We start from the raw sequence: 16865 nt of genomic DNA on the forward strand, positions 1-16865 counted from the left end.
TTGGATGCTTGGCAGCATAGTCTGCAAGTTCATTTCCTGGTATCCCAGCATGGCCTGGGATCCAGCAGAAGACGACCACTCGGTGGAGTTTCTGGATAAATATCAATTTGGATTTTATGAACTTTATTAAAGGATGGGTATGAGAGATGTTCTATAAAGCTAAAAGCGCACTCTGGGAGTCTGCATATATCATGCTTTTTTTGGATGAACAGACATAGAATATGCTCTAGTGCAAGCTTGATAGCGCATAATTCAGCTGTATAGCTACTGCATTCAGGAGAAAGTGGTACGGAAACGGTTTTATGAGGGAAGACAGCTGCGGCACCCACTCCATTATCAGACTTTGACCCATCCGTATATATTTTTGTAAAATGCAAATAATTTTGGGTGTGGGCAATATGGAGTTGTTATATGTTGATGTTTGCAAGACAGTGCTTACCCCAGTTTAGAAAATAACTGTCACAGGATGGCTTGATAGAGTACCATGGGTGATCCGGATTGATTGGATCTTGGAGAACTTTGTCAAGATGGATATTCAAAGTTTCTGACAATGCCTGCAACCTGATAGAAATAGCAATATTGCCCTGGGTTTATTTCTATAGTACATTTGGAGCTGAGGATCATTAAGTATCGACTTAATGGAGTAGTTAGGTAGACTTTGAATTTTAGTTGTATAGTTCAGAAGTAACATCTTTCTTCTGAGGTTTAGAGGAAGTTCATGGGCATCAATGTAAAGACTTTGAACTGGCGAAGTTCTATAAGCACCTATAGCAATCCTCAGGGCAGAATACTGAACAGGGGAAAGTCATGCTAGCACGCTCTCCCTAGCATACACTGGTGCACTGTAATCAAGGCTGTTTGTTTGTTTGTTATTTGGTTTTTAGGAACATTAGCAACTAAGGCCATATTGCTCCGGGGATATGCGGTGGTCATTCCCTGACCTTTCCGCATCCTCTGTATTTGGTGGTCACGGGCTCGAACTCCGGTCTAATCAAGAAGCGTGTGCTACGCACTGCTGCTTCTGCCCACCTGGCGAGATCTGATTAGGGCTCTATACAAATGAAGTAACGTGTACCAATCTGCACCCCACGATGTTGATGAAATAACTTTGAGTATCTTAATTTTTTGTATGTTAAATACCTACGGACATCTGGCAAGATGTCCGTAGGTATTTAACATGTTCCATGAAGTTCAATTTTCTATCGAAAATCAGACCAAGGAGACGAATGCTGTTCATAACTGGGATAGGATGTTTTTTTAAGTGTAGCTCTGGATCTGGATGCATCTGCCGTTTGTTACAAAAGTGAACTACTTTAGATTTCTGACAAGATATTCGATACCCATTCTGTGCCATCCATAGCTGAATATTATTAATTGAAATTTGGAGCTGCTGCTCAATAAAGGTCATGTTCTGTGAACTGCAAGAAACAGTCAGATCGTCCGCATAGAGGTATGAATTCACACTATTGGGAATATTTTTAGCCGTGTGATTTGTTCTTATTGCAAATAAAATGGCACTGAGAACTGAGCCCTGTGGAACTCCTTCCTGTATATATGTTTTGGGAGAGAACTTGTCGGTATCGAACTTGAAAAGATCAATGCTGAAGGAAGTTCTTTATGAAATATGGTAAGTGGCCTCTTCATGAAATATGGTAAGTGGTCAAGGGACTGGAGATCTCTCAGGATACCAAAACGCCACGTGGTGTCAACAGCTTTCTGTATGTCCAGGCATACCACGGCAATATGCTCATTCCTGATGAAAGAGTTCCTGATGTTTGTTTCCGCTCTGACCATGAGATCCAGGGTTGATCTATTCTTTCTGAAGCCAAACTGATTATCAGAAATTAGATTTTTAGATTCAAGGAACGAAGTGAGTCGACGGTGAATTATTTTTTCTAGAGTTTTACTTAAGCAGCTGGTGAGAGAAATGGGTCTATAGTTTTCGAGAAAAGAATGATCTTTCCCTGGTTTGGGAATTGCCAGTATATAGGAGTGGTGCCAGAAACTAGGGAAAGAATGTTCAAGGAAGATGAGATTGAAAAAGCTCAGCAATGAAGAGACTGATTTATTATCTAAGTGTTTTAGCATTATGTAATATATTCCGTCGGGGCCTGCAGCACTATTTTTTGAGGTAGATATGACTTCTTGAAGTTCAAACAATGTAAGTGGTTGATTGTAGGGTAAAGAAGATGTACATCTGCAATTCGGATGGGATATTTCTGTTGTTACTTTGATTTTCTGGAATGATGGGTCATACGCTGAAGAGGCAGACAACTGTGAGAATACCGTCCATAAGGCATTTGCAATCTTAGAAGGAGTAGAAAGCTCCTGCCCATTCCAGTTCAGAAGTGGGGAGGATAATGTAGGAAATTTGCCATTTAACTGTTTTATTTTTCTCCATATTATTCTTGTATCGGTATTTTTATTAATTGAGCTTGCAAATCGAATCCAAATATCTTTTTTAGCATTTTTTTTTCCGAATTTGACGTGCCTTAGCTCTAAGTCTCTTGTAGTTTATGAGATCGGCGGTGGTAGGATGTTTACGAAACAAATTCCACACTCGGTTTTTTTCTTTTTTTGCTCCTTTACACCCTTCATTCCACCAATAGTTAGTGATTCTATGGATTGTTGACTGCGATTGTGGAATCGCAGAAGATGCAGCTGCTAGTATTTGTTTTGTAATGTGATCAGAAACTATGTCAATAGGACAGATTTTGATCAAAAGACACGAGTGAAGTGTACTTTGCCCAATCTGCCTTAGAAAATTTCCATTTTATATGGTTTCTGATATTATGGAATTTGATGTTTGAATTTTACATATTAAGGGAAAGTGATCACTGTTGAGTGGATCTTCAAGGACCATCCCTCAATACTAGGAAAGAGGGATGGAGAGCAGATAGAGAGGTCTATTACGGAGGTTGTTCCTGTAGACAGATGGATGTAGGTTGGCAAGCCAGTATTCAGTATAGTTAGGTTCTGTCTGTCAACAAGCATATCAATAAGTTGTCCTCGTCCATCTGCATTGGGAAAACCCCACAATGGATGGTGTCCATCGAAGTTGCCCCCAATAAACAGATAGAGGTTGGCAACTGCAGAATAAGGTCATCGAGTTCATGAATGGTATAGGGTTGACTGGGTGGTAGGTAGATGGAGGCAAGTGTCACAGTAATACCAATCACTATACGCGTCACAACAGCTTCAATCGAGGTTTGTAATGGAATATGTCTGCAGGGCACTTGTGAAACTAGGAATATTGCTACCCTTCCATGAGCATTAATTGTGTCAGATCTGTCTTTTCTAAAAAAGAGCATAATTTTTAACTGAGAGAGAGAGAGATACATGTGGTCTTAAATTTGTCCCTTGTAGACAGATGCCTACAGGACGATAATGACTGGCTGCCTCCGTAACCAGGTGGGAAGGAGCAGCAGTGCGTAGCACACGCTTCTTGATTAGACCGGGGTTCGAACCCGTCACCACCAAATACGGAGGATGCAGAAAGGTCAGGGAATGACCACTGCATATCCCACTGCATAACAAACAAACAAACGATAAAGACTGATCAGTTCGTGGATATCACCAATGTTACTGTGAATTCCTCTACAGTTCCATTGTATGATATGATGCATTATTTGGTTTTATTACACAAGGGTGGTTCTGACTCTTTTTTGTTCACAGGGTGTTTACGTCGATCGAGCTTCACTTTCTCTCTTCTTTGAAGCGTTGGGTGCCCAGTGTCCATGTCATCTTCTAGGACAGGTCTAGGACTAGGACAGGTTCATTTGGGTCTGCATAATTGTCGTTATACATTAATTGTTGTTTACTAATGTGGTATTGTTTATCTTCCTATTTGGAGCTGAGTCAGTTTTCAATTTTGTATTATCTGATGATCTCTGTGGTGTAGTTGGTGGAACTGTGACTGGGGTGTTGTTGGCTCTCTCTACTACCTTTTGCTCCTTACGAGTTGGTTTCATCGATGATGACAGAATAGATTGGGCCCAATCTGCAATCGATATGGCTGGGGGTACTGAGACTTCGTTTGTGTTGCCTTAGGAGCTGGTTTCATCGATGATGACAAAATAGATTGGGCCCAATCTGCAATCGATATGGTTGGGGGTACTGAGACTTCAATTTGTATTGCCGCTGATTGGTATTTTTGCAATGCCGCTGCATATGTGTTCTTAGGTGTATTCAGCATAATTTTCTTTTTTGCCTCTTGATAAGTAACTTTTCGCTCTAGCCTATACTTCTGGATTTTTTTCCGTTTTCCAGAGATCACATGATTTGGAGTAGGCTGGATGTGAGCCTTTGCAATTCGGACATTGCGATGTTTTAGCATCATAGTCTCATTGGGAATGATCTTTTGACTCATAGTTTGGACAGACTGGATCTCCTCGACAAGCCATTTGTGAGTGGCCAAATTTTTGGCACTTGTAGCAGCTTATAGGATTTGGAATATAAGGTCGGACTCAGCAGTTGAGATAGCCAGCTTTGACACTAGATGGTAAAATAGGTGTTCCAAATGTCAATATGATGTTACGGGTGGGAATAAAATCTCCATCTTTCCTAATCATGATGCATTTGGCTTGGATCACTTTTTGATGTTTCAGTTCCTGGATCAGTTCAGCTTCTGCTACGTTCATTTTATCCCACTCTGCAATTACTCCCTTGGAGATATTTAATGTTGCATGTGTAGTGACTTGCATGAGTAGACCGCCAAATGTTGATCGATTCATCAGAGTCTCAGAATGTTTACGACTTACTGTCTCGACCAATAGGTCTCCAGATCTGAGTCTTCTCACCATTTTGGGAGAGCCCGCCACATTTTTGAAGCATTTTTGTATGAGAAATGGTGATAAAGTACTCATAGACTTGTCTGAGAGAGATGAAAGATAAGGAATGATGGACATTCCTGTTGTTCTGGGTCTTTGCGCAGTCTTTTTGACTTTCTTGTGTCATGGTCAGTGTCATGATCAGCATTGCTGATAGCACTAGATGAGCATCTAGGCTGCTCAAGATCAGAATAATTCTCATATTCCACTGTTAGCTCCTTTTTGCTCTGGGGGGTTAACTTTCCCTCCCAGGTTTCCGGCCCCGCCACGGGGAGGCAGGAGCAGTGCCGCAAGGAAGCCAAGTTGTTAAGGAAGTTAGTTAGTTAGTAAATAAAGAAATATATGTAATAAATAAGAAAGGTGGTTTTCCTTTCTGTTCTTACTTGCGATTTTCCAAGTGCAGAACTAGGGTATAAATGAACAGTTGATAGAGAACAATATAACTTAAAATGAACTTTTATCTCTCTGAAGAATCGCTATATTATTCGTACTTTGAAAAAAAGCTTGACCTCGAATTCACTTGGCACCCGGGGCCAAATATGATAAGATGCTGTACGTCTTGGTTAACACACATATTCAGTAGCAAGTAAAAAAATTGTAACCTCTAGGGATTCTTCAAAAAATATTTATTTAAAGGTCTTTATGACAGTGATAATTACAATATGATACAACAATGCATTATAATATATTAGAAATAACATATTTAGTAATTAGAGAAATAACATATTTAGTAATTAGAGAAATAACATATTTAGTAATTAGAGAAATAACATATTTAGTAATTAGAGAAATAACATAAAAAAATCAAACTGTTTTAAAAAAATTTGGGTACATTTTTGAAAGTGTCATTAACAAAATTAATTAAAATTAATATGTTTATTCTTGGCACAAAAAATAAATTTTGAATTATTCGCTAGTGTAAGTAATCAAAGCAATATAAATACCTTATTTCTGCCATATTTACACTGAAGAGATTCACAGTTACCACCAGAAAGAGCACAAATCTCTGAATACATTCCTCTAGCACTATCTACCCACTTATAACACTGGGAATATTTCTCTTCAAATTGAAGGTGATCATCTACATGCTGCTCACATTTCCTTACCAACTCCTTCAAATAAACAAATAAATAAATAAAAATAAATAAATTCATCAAATAAATAAATTAATGTCCAATAAAATAAATTGTAGAGCATCCGTCTATCCATGTGTATTATAGGGATCACTGAGCATTCAGGTGATACATTACAAATATAAAACATACCTACTGTAAAGTATAACACATGCTTATAAATATTATATATAAAGAAGATATTATTTATGCAGAGATTTTTTGACCACCAAAAGATGGAAGAGAAAGTGTTACAGCTAAAAGTAAACAAGACACATAATGCTGATGGAATCTATCCAATCATATTATAAGAAGCAAAAGAGATAATAAATCTTTATGATAATGAGCATGCTTGGAAGTCCATACAGACTGGAGATATGCAGAAGCTTCTCCTATTCTAAAACGATAGCTCAAAGGATGGGGTGAATAATTACAGAAGTTTGACTACACTTTACAAAGGAAAATTATGGAATCCATAGTTAAAAAATTAATACCAGATCACCTAGATAAGAATGGAGCTTTAAGGCAATCATAACACAGAATTGTTAATACACCATGATAACTGGTCACAGGAGATCATACTTGACCAATATGAGTAGCTGGTATGAGATTGTCACAAAGCAAATGGATACAGAGAAGCCTATGGTAGATATAAGCTGGTGTGTATTCAAGTCACAAAGGAGGTTAGGCAGACAATGGTAGATTACGAGAAATCTTTGGCAAACAATGCAAAGAAAAACAGCAAAAAGTTCTTTACTTATGTAAACTGTAGAAGGCAGGGGATGAATCAGGTTGGTCCACTTGATATTAATCGTTTAACTGTTGAGGACCCTGCTCAGGTAGCTGAAAAACTGAATGAATATTTTGCATCTACATTCACACATGAGGAGTTATTCGGGGAGGGGAATGCCAGAAGTTTATCAAACTCTGGCAGGAAGCTAAATAATTTTGCATTAACTGAGAGCAAAGCGGAGAAAAAATTGTTGAAGTTAAACATAGAAAGGAACCTTGGGTGGATGAGATCTATCCAGTTATATTAAAGGAGCCAGCAAAGGAAGCAAGCAAACATTTAGCCATAATTATGAGAGCTTCCTTGCATTCAGAGGAGGTCCCAATGGACTGGAGATGTGCAAATGTGACTCCAATTCACAAAGGGGATCAAAGGGTGACACATGTAATTACAGACCTGTTAGTTTAACTTCTGTTCCAGGGAAATTAATGAAGGCACTCGTTAAAAATGTAGTGCAGGTCACTAAGACTGCAGCTATAGTTCAGACACAGCATGGGTTTGTTAAGGAGAAGTCTTGTCTGATCAATTTGATTGGATACTACAATGAGGTCACAAAGGAACTGGATGGAAAAATAATTTTGATATCATATACTTGGATTTTCAGGAAAGATTTTGATACTGTTGCACATGGAAAACTACTGTACATGTATGGCACTAAAGGCAAGTTACTGCTATGGATAAAGGGATGGTTGAATGGGAGAAGACAAAGAGTGGTAATCAATGGACACTGCTCTTCGTGGACTAATGTTATTAGGTGGAGTCCCTCAGGGTTCAGTGTTGGATCCATTGTTGTTTTCTGTATTTATAAATGATACTGTTTGTGGTATATCGGGCTTAATGGCACTTACTGGCACTCCAAGTTTGCAGACGATACGAAGGTCGGCAGGGTTGTTAATGACACTGATGACAGTACGCTGCAGCAGGATCTGGAAAGGTTGGGCAGATGGGCTGAGAGGTGGCAAATGAAGTTTAACATTGACAAATGTAAAGTACTACAAATGGGAAGCAGTAATCCCAGAGTAACGTATCAACTGTGTGGTACTACACAGACAGTGGTAGAGAATGAAAAGGACCTGGGGGTAATTGTGCAGGCAGATATGAAGTTTTGTGAGCAGTGTAAACAGTCTGCAAGAATAACTCATGGTGCCTTGTCAAGGATATATAGGAATTTTTCTAGCAGGGATAAAGCTGTATTTGGTTTTTAGGAGCATTAGCAACTAAGGCCATATTGCTCTGGGGATATGCGCTGGTCATTTCCTAACCTTTCCGCATCCTCCATATTTGGTGGTCATGGGCTCGAACCCTGGTCTAATCAAGAAGTGTGTGCTACACACTGCTGCTCCTGCCCACCTGGCTACTTAGGTGCCCAGGGATAAAGAGGTGATTATGCCCTTGTATAAGGCAATGGTCAGGCCACACCTTGAGTACTGTATACAGGTCTGGAGACCTCATTTTAGGAAGGATGTAGGGCTACTGGAACAAGTACAAAGAAGGGCAACGAGATTGATGAATGGAACAAAGGATTGCTCTTACAAAGAAAGACTTAAGTTCTTCAAATTGCAGTGTCTGGAGACTAGGCACCTGCTAGCTGATCTGACAGAGGTGTATTAGGCCTTGAATGGTTTGAGCATGCTCAATGCTGATGGGATCCTTCCTCTTGCCCAGATTAGTCACCTGAAGGTACAAATTCAAATTGAGAAAAGACAGTTGTAGAATAGATGTGCGGAAATTTGCCATTAGTCCGCAGGTGGTTGATTGCTGGAACAAACTTCCATCTGTCATAAAAGTTGACAGCTTAAATAAATTAAAGGCAGAACTAGACAAACATTTGGAGTTAATGGATGGGTAAAATGGGAAGGGTTTTTTTTTTTTTTTTTTTTTTTGGCTGTTGATATAAAAGCTTTCTTTCTTCCATATTAGTTAATGCTAATATTTTCTCTTTTTTAAAACAACATATACATAACGGTGAAACCAAAAACAGTATAACAGAACTCTACACAGTTTCACATTTTTAAATGCCCATTTAAAATTGGTAAATAGCTTACCAAAAAGGAAAAAAAAAGTAAATGGAAAAATAAATAATTAATTAATTAAAATATAACAGAACACAGCTGGGCATGGCTGCTGGCTACACTGAGATATTCATACTTAAGTGGCATAATTCCTAATTGAGTCTTCTACTGATTGAAATTGTTTAAGAAATCCAAGTTGGTTGAGTTGACAACTCTGAAGAGCCTGTTAAGAGGACTTTGTTTCATAATATCAGAATTTCACACATGAATGTAGTTATGTTCCAAACATTTCTAGAAAGCAGATGGATGCTTACTTTATGGAGGACTTCAAAGGAATCATATTCTCCTAATTTACTCTTGTCAGAAGCTTGATTTCAGTTATTGCTCTTTTAATGGAGAGGGGGCTTAAGTCTAAAATAGTCACAGAATAAACAGTAAACCAAATGGTAAAAAAGGGAGTTCCTGAAGATGAGATGTTGAACAAAAGTTCTTTTTACTGCTTTGATTTTGTGAAAATGTGCCTTCTGGTAAGGTTTCCTGAAGGGGGATCAAACTCAAGCAGTGGAAGTACAGTTGTCCTCTAGAGTATGGCTACACATCTGTGGTCTTTAAACCTGAAAGTATTTCTTTTAATAAGAGCAACAGTTTTAAAGGCCTTGATAACTGCTTAAGAAAAATATTTGCTTAGATTTCAGCAAAGCTTTTCATACAGTTCTGCAAAGAACATTGGTGCTGGACCCTTTACTGTTGCTGATACATATTAATGATATTGATGTAGGTATTTCAAGTGTAATGTCTGACTCTGCTGATGATACAAGGATAAGAAGGTGGTTAATGAATGATAGATAAACTTGGATGGATTGAAAAAATATAAGTTGTGGTATAATGGTGATATACGCAAAGTTTTTGTTCCAGCATGGTGGAACTAATTGGGTAGCAGTAATCCCAGGATAACATACCATTTGAATAGCACCAAACTGAAAATAGTCCATAATGAAAAAGGTTTGGGGGGGGGGGGTAATTGTAGTCTGATGTAATGTTTTCTGAACAGTGCAGGTACACCCCAAAGAGAGCTCGGGGATGTACCTTGTTACTGATATATAGGAGCTTTGCCATCATAGACAAAGCAGTGATTATCCTATTATATAAAAAATTGTCAGACCACCTATTGAATGGTGTCTACATGCCTACAAGTTTATAAACCTTATTTTAAGACAGTTCTTGATCTTTTGGAAGGAGTGAAAAGAAAAATAGATAAAAGGATATTCTTACCAAGAAATTGAGCTCTGTATATGGAGACACAACTGAGGTGTTTAAAGCTTAAAAGGATTCAGAAAATTAAATGCAGATGACAACTTTACTGTACTAATACTAAGACAAAAAATTTTCCAAAGTATTACTAATATATTAATTTTTTTAAAAATAGCAGAGAAAGAGAAAGAATTTACCTTACAAGTGAGAAGTAAAGACTGAAAACGGAATATCAGTTGTGAAGTACCCATAGAAATTCGCATTTCTCCACTGGCAACAATCAGCTCTTGGGATTCATCAGACAGAGTATCAAATTCTGGCTGTTTAGCATTCAAGTCACTTAATAAAGCCTAATAAAGCAATATGGTGAAATAAATTTAATTATATGATATAAAAGTACAGTTTTAACTTTTAACTTTGAATTAATTTCTCAGCAATATTTAAATCAATAAGATTAAGCAAGTAAAGGAGAGGCTAATTATTTCTGATCAAAAAGACAGAGGTAATAACAGTAATCATTTTATATTACTAATAGTCTTGACTAACTGACTATGAAAATACAGTTAGTTAATAAGAAATAAGACTCTCAATAGTCCTGTGATAAATTAACAGTAGCATCTTCCATCACTTTATGCTATCTACCAGCAAAAATTTCCTTATTCTAAAACCTCAAAAAAAAAAAAAAAAAAAAAAAAAAACCTCCAATGAAGTCCTAAATTGAGCCAAAAAATATTCAAATGGCAGAATGATTTCAAAGTTATGCAAAAGCTTCCTTGTCCTGAAGGATATTATTATGAGTATTGGGTGGCAAATGATGCAAGCAAGAAGCATTAAGAAAAAAAAAAAAAAAAAACACTCCCATATGACCTATAACATCCTCCAATGGAAGTTTGTTCCAACAATCGACCACCTAATGCCTGAAGGCAAAATTCTACACATCTATTCTGCAACATCCTTCCTCAATTTTAATTTATGTCCCCTCACATGCATAGTCTGAGCAAGAGGAAGAAGGCCACCAGCACTGAGCTTGCTCAATCCATTGAAAGCTTTAAACACATCAATCAGATCACCTCACAGGTGCCTAGTCTCCAAATGGTGCAATTTGCAAAACCGAATCCTTTCTTGGTAAAAGCACTTGTTTGTTCCCCTCACCAATCTTGCTGCCCTTCTCTGCACCCATTCCAGCAGTTCTACATCCTTCCTAAAATGAAGCATCCAGACCTGTATGCAGTACTTAAGATATTGCCTAACCATTGCCTTGTACAATGGGATAATCACCTCCTTATCACTAATTTGGCACTAATAATATTAAGAGTAGGAGACCGGTAGAATTACTTAACAAGTACAGGTCACTGTTGAACAAAAGCCGAGAATTAGGGTTGAATTTGAAAGTGTCTGCAATTCTGCCCAGACACGATAGGAGGGAGTATATGATGAGAGCCTTGTCGATCAATTCGGCCCTGGAAAGACTGTGCAAGGCTCAAGGGGTAGAATTTTTTTCAGCCTGGACTGTACTTGTTAACAGGAGAGATTGCTTCTACAGGGATGGGATACACTTAAATAGAAAGGGTGCAAGAATATTTGCTGATGCTATCGAGGCAGTGTTAGGTGGGTCGGAAAACTGCTAGCTTGGGGGAGACAAAGACCAATAGATTGACAGTAGCCACTGGCAGAGGTGAAAGAGATTCTTGCACTGCTTCTATTAGAATGAGCAGAAGCCTGAAAAACAAGATGCATGGTATTTCAGAGACTGCTGGGAGCCATTGCGGTACAAGTAAACACATGGGTTGTGTTAGGGTAGCTAAGAATAGAAACAGGTGCAGGTATACTTGCGTGTACACCAATGCTAGGAGTTTAGTAAATAAATTTGATGAATTTGAGGTATTGCTCAAAACATCGAAGGCAGATATTGTTGGGATATCAGAGATGTGGTGTCACACAGATATAAGGGATGCGGAACTGCAATTTGGGGAGTACAACTTCTACAGAAAGGATAGACAGGATAGGAAGGGGGGAGGTGTTATGCTATTAGTTAAGAAACACATAAAAACCAAGGAAGTGAAGCCAGTCGACATCGCTGGACAGTGCAGTGTGGAGTCAGTTTGGTGTGACATAAACATTGGGAGATCAAAATTGAGAGTAGGAGTGTGCTATAGGCCTAATGACTTTGATGAGTATAATAAGGAACTGTACAGGGAAATAGAGTGGGCCAGTAAATCAGAGTGTCTTATAATGGGAGATTTTAATTTCCCAGATATTGACTGGATTTTGGGGGCTGGTTACTCACACACTAGCAGGGCTTTTGTGGATTTATTGGATGATTGTTTTCTACATCAGCATGTTCGGGAGGCAACTAGAGGGGGTAATACTCTTGATTTGATTATCAGCAGTGATTCTTCATGCATTAAGAATCTGCAGATAAATGAACCACTAGGTGGCAGTGATCACAGTGTGCTGAAGTGGGATTTACTCAAAGAGGTAACTACCATTAGGGGTAAAGGGAAGGGTTATTGCTTCCGTAAAGGCGACTACGATGGACTGAGACAGTATTTAAATTCTATACAGTGGGACCAACTGATGATGTTACCAACAGCAAATTCAAAATGGGAAGCATTCAAAGAACTTATCTTGGAAGCTACTAGGCTTTACATACCAACTAAGAAATATTGTTCAAGGTTCAGGCCAAAATGGATGTCAGATGAACTAATGAGGCATATGGCAGAGAAGAAAAATGCATGGGATACATACAAATTAACACATGACACAGAAGCCTATGATAGATACAAGTTGATATGCAACCAAGTTACAAAGGAGGTTAGGCAGGCGAAGGCAGATTACGAGAAATCCTTGGCAAGGGATGCAAAGAAAAACAGCAAAGAGTTCTTTACTTATGTAAACTCTAGAAGGAAGGGGATGAATCAGATTGGTCCACTTGATATTGATGGGTCAAGTGTTGATGATCCTGCTCAGGTAGCTAACAAACTAAATGAATATTTTGCATCGACATTCACACATGAGGAGTTATTCAGCGAGGGGAATGCCAGAGGTGTATTCAACTCTAGCAGTAAGCTGCAGAATCTTGAAATAACTGGGAGTAAAGTGGAGGAGAAACTGTTGAAGATAAACACAAGAAAGGCACCCGGGGTGGATGGGATCTATCCAGTTATATTAAAGGAGGCAGCAAAGGAAGTAAGCAAACCCTTAGCCATAATTATGAGAGCTTCCTTGGACTCAGGGGAGGTACCCATAGACTGGAAATGTGCAAATGTGACCCCAATTCACAAAGGAGGATCAAAGGCTGACACAAGTAATTATAGACCTGTGAGCTTAACTTCTGTTCCAGGAAAATTAATGGAGGCACTGGTTAAAGAAGCACTGCAGCATCATTTAGACAAGACTTCAGTTATAGCTCAGACACAGCATGGTTTTGTTAAGGGGAAGTCTTGCCTGACCAACTTGATTGGATACTATGATGCAGTCACAAAAGAACTGGATGCAGGGAATAACTTTGATATTATATACTTGGATCTTAGAAAGGCTTTTGATACTGTTGCACATGGAAGACTGCTACACAAATTGGAGCAGTGTGACATTGGAGGCAAATTGCTGCTATGGATAAAGGGGTGGTTGAGGTGGAGAAGACAGAGAGTGGTAATCAATGGACACTGCTCATCGTGGACTGATGTTATTAGTGGAGTCCCTCAGGGCTCAGTGTTGGGTCCATTATTGTTTTCTGTATTTATAAATGATATTGATGATGGTATATCGGGCTTAATGTCCAAGTTTGCAGACGATACAAAGGTTGGCAGGGTTGTCAAGGACACTACTGACACTATGCTGCTGCAACAGGATCTGGAAAGGTTGAGCAGATGGGCTGAGAGGTGGCAAATGAAGTTTAACATTGACAAATGTAAAGTACTACACATGGGAAACAGCAACCCCAGAGCAACGTATCAACTCTGTGGTACAACACTGACAGTGGTAAAGAATGAAAGGGACTTGGGGGTGGTTGTGCAGGCAGATATGAAGTTCTCTGAGCAGTGCAGACGGGCTGCAAGAGTAGCTCATGGAGTATTGTCAATGATATACAGGAATTTTTCCAGCAGGGATAAGGAGGTGATTATTCCATTGTATAAGGCGATGGTCAGGCCACACCTAGAGTACTGTATACAGGTCTGGAGGCCTCATTTCAAGAAGGATGTAGAGCTGCTGGAACGAGTACAGAGAAGGGCAACAGTGAATGGAACAAAGGGGTGCTCTTACGAAGAAAGGCTTAAGTTTTGCAAATTACAGTGTCTGGAGACTAGGCACCAGCGAGGTGATCTGATAGAGGTGTATAAAGCCTTGAATGGTTTAAGCATGCTCAATGCTGATGGGATTCTTCCTCTAGCTCAGAAAAATCACCTGAGAGGGCATAAATTCAAATTGAGGAAAGACAGATGTAGGATAGACGTGCGGAAATTTGCCTTTAGCCAGCGGGTGGTTGGTTGGTGGAACAGACTTCCATCCCTTGTGGTGGAGGTTGATAGCCTAAATAAGTTTAAGGCTCAGCTGGACAGGTATTTTGAACGAACAGAGGTGTGAAGTGGAAGTGTTTTTTTTTTTTTTTTTTTTTGGCTGATGCTGCATAAGCTTGCTTTCTTGCATCAAATGCCTCTACTAATGCTAATGCTAATCACTGTTAGCAAAATTCCTGTATATCATTGACAAAACCCTATAAGCTGTCCTGGCAGCCTGTCCACACTGCTCAGAGAACTTCACATCTGACTGCACGATGGCTCCCAGGTCTTCTTAATTATTATTATTATTATTATCAGCCATATGGTGCAAGGAAGCCCGAGGCTTATGCTTCACCAGACAGAAAAAAAATTCCCGAATACCCTGAGAGAGAGAGAGAGAGAGAGAGAGAGAGAGAGAGAGAGAGAGAGAGAGAGAGAGAGGTAGAAAGGAATTACCAAGAAAGAGAAAAATGATGATATCCATCAGGACCCTGGGTGTGCCAAGCCCATACTTACCAGATATGAGCCCCTGGGGATGTTTTCCAGTATCCTGAGTGTAGTACCATGCAGTTAGTATGTTAATCTGGAATTACTACTACCCATATGCAATATCTTTCATTTGTCAGTGTTAAACTTCACTTTCAGTATTAAACTGCCGTCTCTCAGCCCATCTGACTAATTCTTCTAGATACTGCTTCAGAAACTTACTCTGAATACTGTCATCAACCACCTTGCCAACCTGTGTGTTATTTGAAAACTTAGATATTAAGCTTCATATACCCTCATCAATACCATTAATACACCCTTACTCTTGATTACTGTCTTAACCATCTTTCCAATCTTTGTGTCATTTCAAAACTTAGATATTAAGCTTCATATACCCTCATCAATACCATTCATACATACAAAAAACAACAATGGCCCAGCACTGAATCCTGGCAGATTCCAATAATAACATTAGTCTATGAAGAGCAGTGTCCATTAATAACCACTCTCTGTCTTCTCCCACCAACCATCCTTTTATCCATAGCAGTAACTTGACCTTGATGCCACATTACTCCAATCTGTACAGCAGTCTTTTATGGGTTTTTTTTTTTTTTTTTTATGTGAACCCCAAACACGAGAGGTATTAGAACCTATAGTACTTAGTACCGTGCTTGGGTTATGTGCAACAGTATCAAACTTTTTCCTGAAATCAAAATATATAGCCCAGTTCATTTGTTACTGCCATTGTAATATCCAATGAGATTGGTCAGACAACATCATCCCTTTAACGAATTCGTGCTGTGACTGCAATATAACTGCATTCCTGTCTAGATTTTCCTGCATTACTTCCTTAACCAGTAACTCTTTTTTTTTTTTTCCCCTGGAAGGGGAAAGCTAAGCTTTTTTTTTTTTCCCCTGGAAGGGGGAAAAAAAAAAAAAAAGAGTTGCTGGTTAAAGAAGGTTTGTAATTGCTCATGTTGCCTTTTGATCCCCCTTTGTAAATTGGGGATAAATTCACACATCTCTAGTCAATAGGAACTTCCCCTGACTCCAAAGATAATCTCATAATTACGGCTAAGGGTTTGCTTACTTCCTTTGCTGCCTCCCTTAATATAATTGGAAAGATGCCATCCACCCTGGGTGCCTTTCTTATGTTTAACTTCAACAATTTCTCTTCCACTTTCCTCTCAGTTATTACAAAATCATTTAGCTTCTTGTTAGAGTTTGATAAACTTCTGGCATCCACTTCCCTAAAGAATTCCTCATGTGTGAATGTAGATGCAAAATACTCATTCAGTTTTTCAGCAAACTGAACAAGATCATCAATAATTGGAACACTGATATCAACAGTTCAAAAAATTTAGCTCCTTTTTAGACTTTGAAGAACTTTTGGCATTTCCCCTCTCTAAAAACTCCTCATGCATGAATGCAGATGCAAACTATCTATTCAGTTTGTCAACAACCTGAGCAGGATTGCCAACAGTTAAACCATTGATATTAAGTGGACCAATGGTTCAACCATTTCCTTCTACTGTTAATATAAGTAAATACTTCTTTTTTGCTTTTCTTTGCAAAGTTTGCTCATTCTAAACTTTAAATTACTGTTCAATTACTGCATTTCTGCACAATCGTTTTTTGATGCACGACAACTGGCTAGACAACTGGTGTGATCTTTAAAGATTATATCACTTTAAAATTAAATCAAACACACAAGCCTTCACAGTGATTATGGCTGTGAGAAGCAGGTGGCAAAACTCCAGAGATAGCAAGATGTGGTTGTGACACCACCCACTGTTTATTTGGGTAATATCATGGTACAAATAATTCTCTCTTGGTCTTCTTTTTAAGGATTTCAAAATGAAATCTCTCAAAAACTGCAGATTTTT

General features: G+C 38.7%; 1 protein-coding gene across 3 annotated transcripts in view; it reads right to left on the reverse strand.

Annotated features, from left to right (window-relative positions):
* LOC150084856 (muscle-specific protein 300 kDa-like) overlaps positions 1 to 16865 on the reverse strand; it is a 1257473-nt gene that overhangs the window by 1032706 nt on the left and 207902 nt on the right. For all 3 annotated transcript variants that reach the window (XM_090376651.1, XM_090376652.1, XM_090376650.1), the window contains 2 exons: positions 10192 to 10344; positions 5774 to 5941 (listed from right to left, as the gene is read on the reverse strand). In XM_090376651.1, the coding sequence (XP_090232777.1) occupies positions 5774 to 5941; positions 10192 to 10344 (321 nt within the window). The remainder of the gene's footprint in view (positions 1 to 5773; positions 5942 to 10191; positions 10345 to 16865) is intronic.

Source organism: Mastigoproctus giganteus, chromosome 6, assembly GCF_048544385.1.
Source record: "Mastigoproctus giganteus isolate SK-2022 chromosome 6, ASM4854438v1, whole genome shotgun sequence".
Taxonomy (NCBI): Eukaryota; Metazoa; Arthropoda; class Arachnida; order Uropygi; family Thelyphonidae; genus Mastigoproctus; species Mastigoproctus giganteus.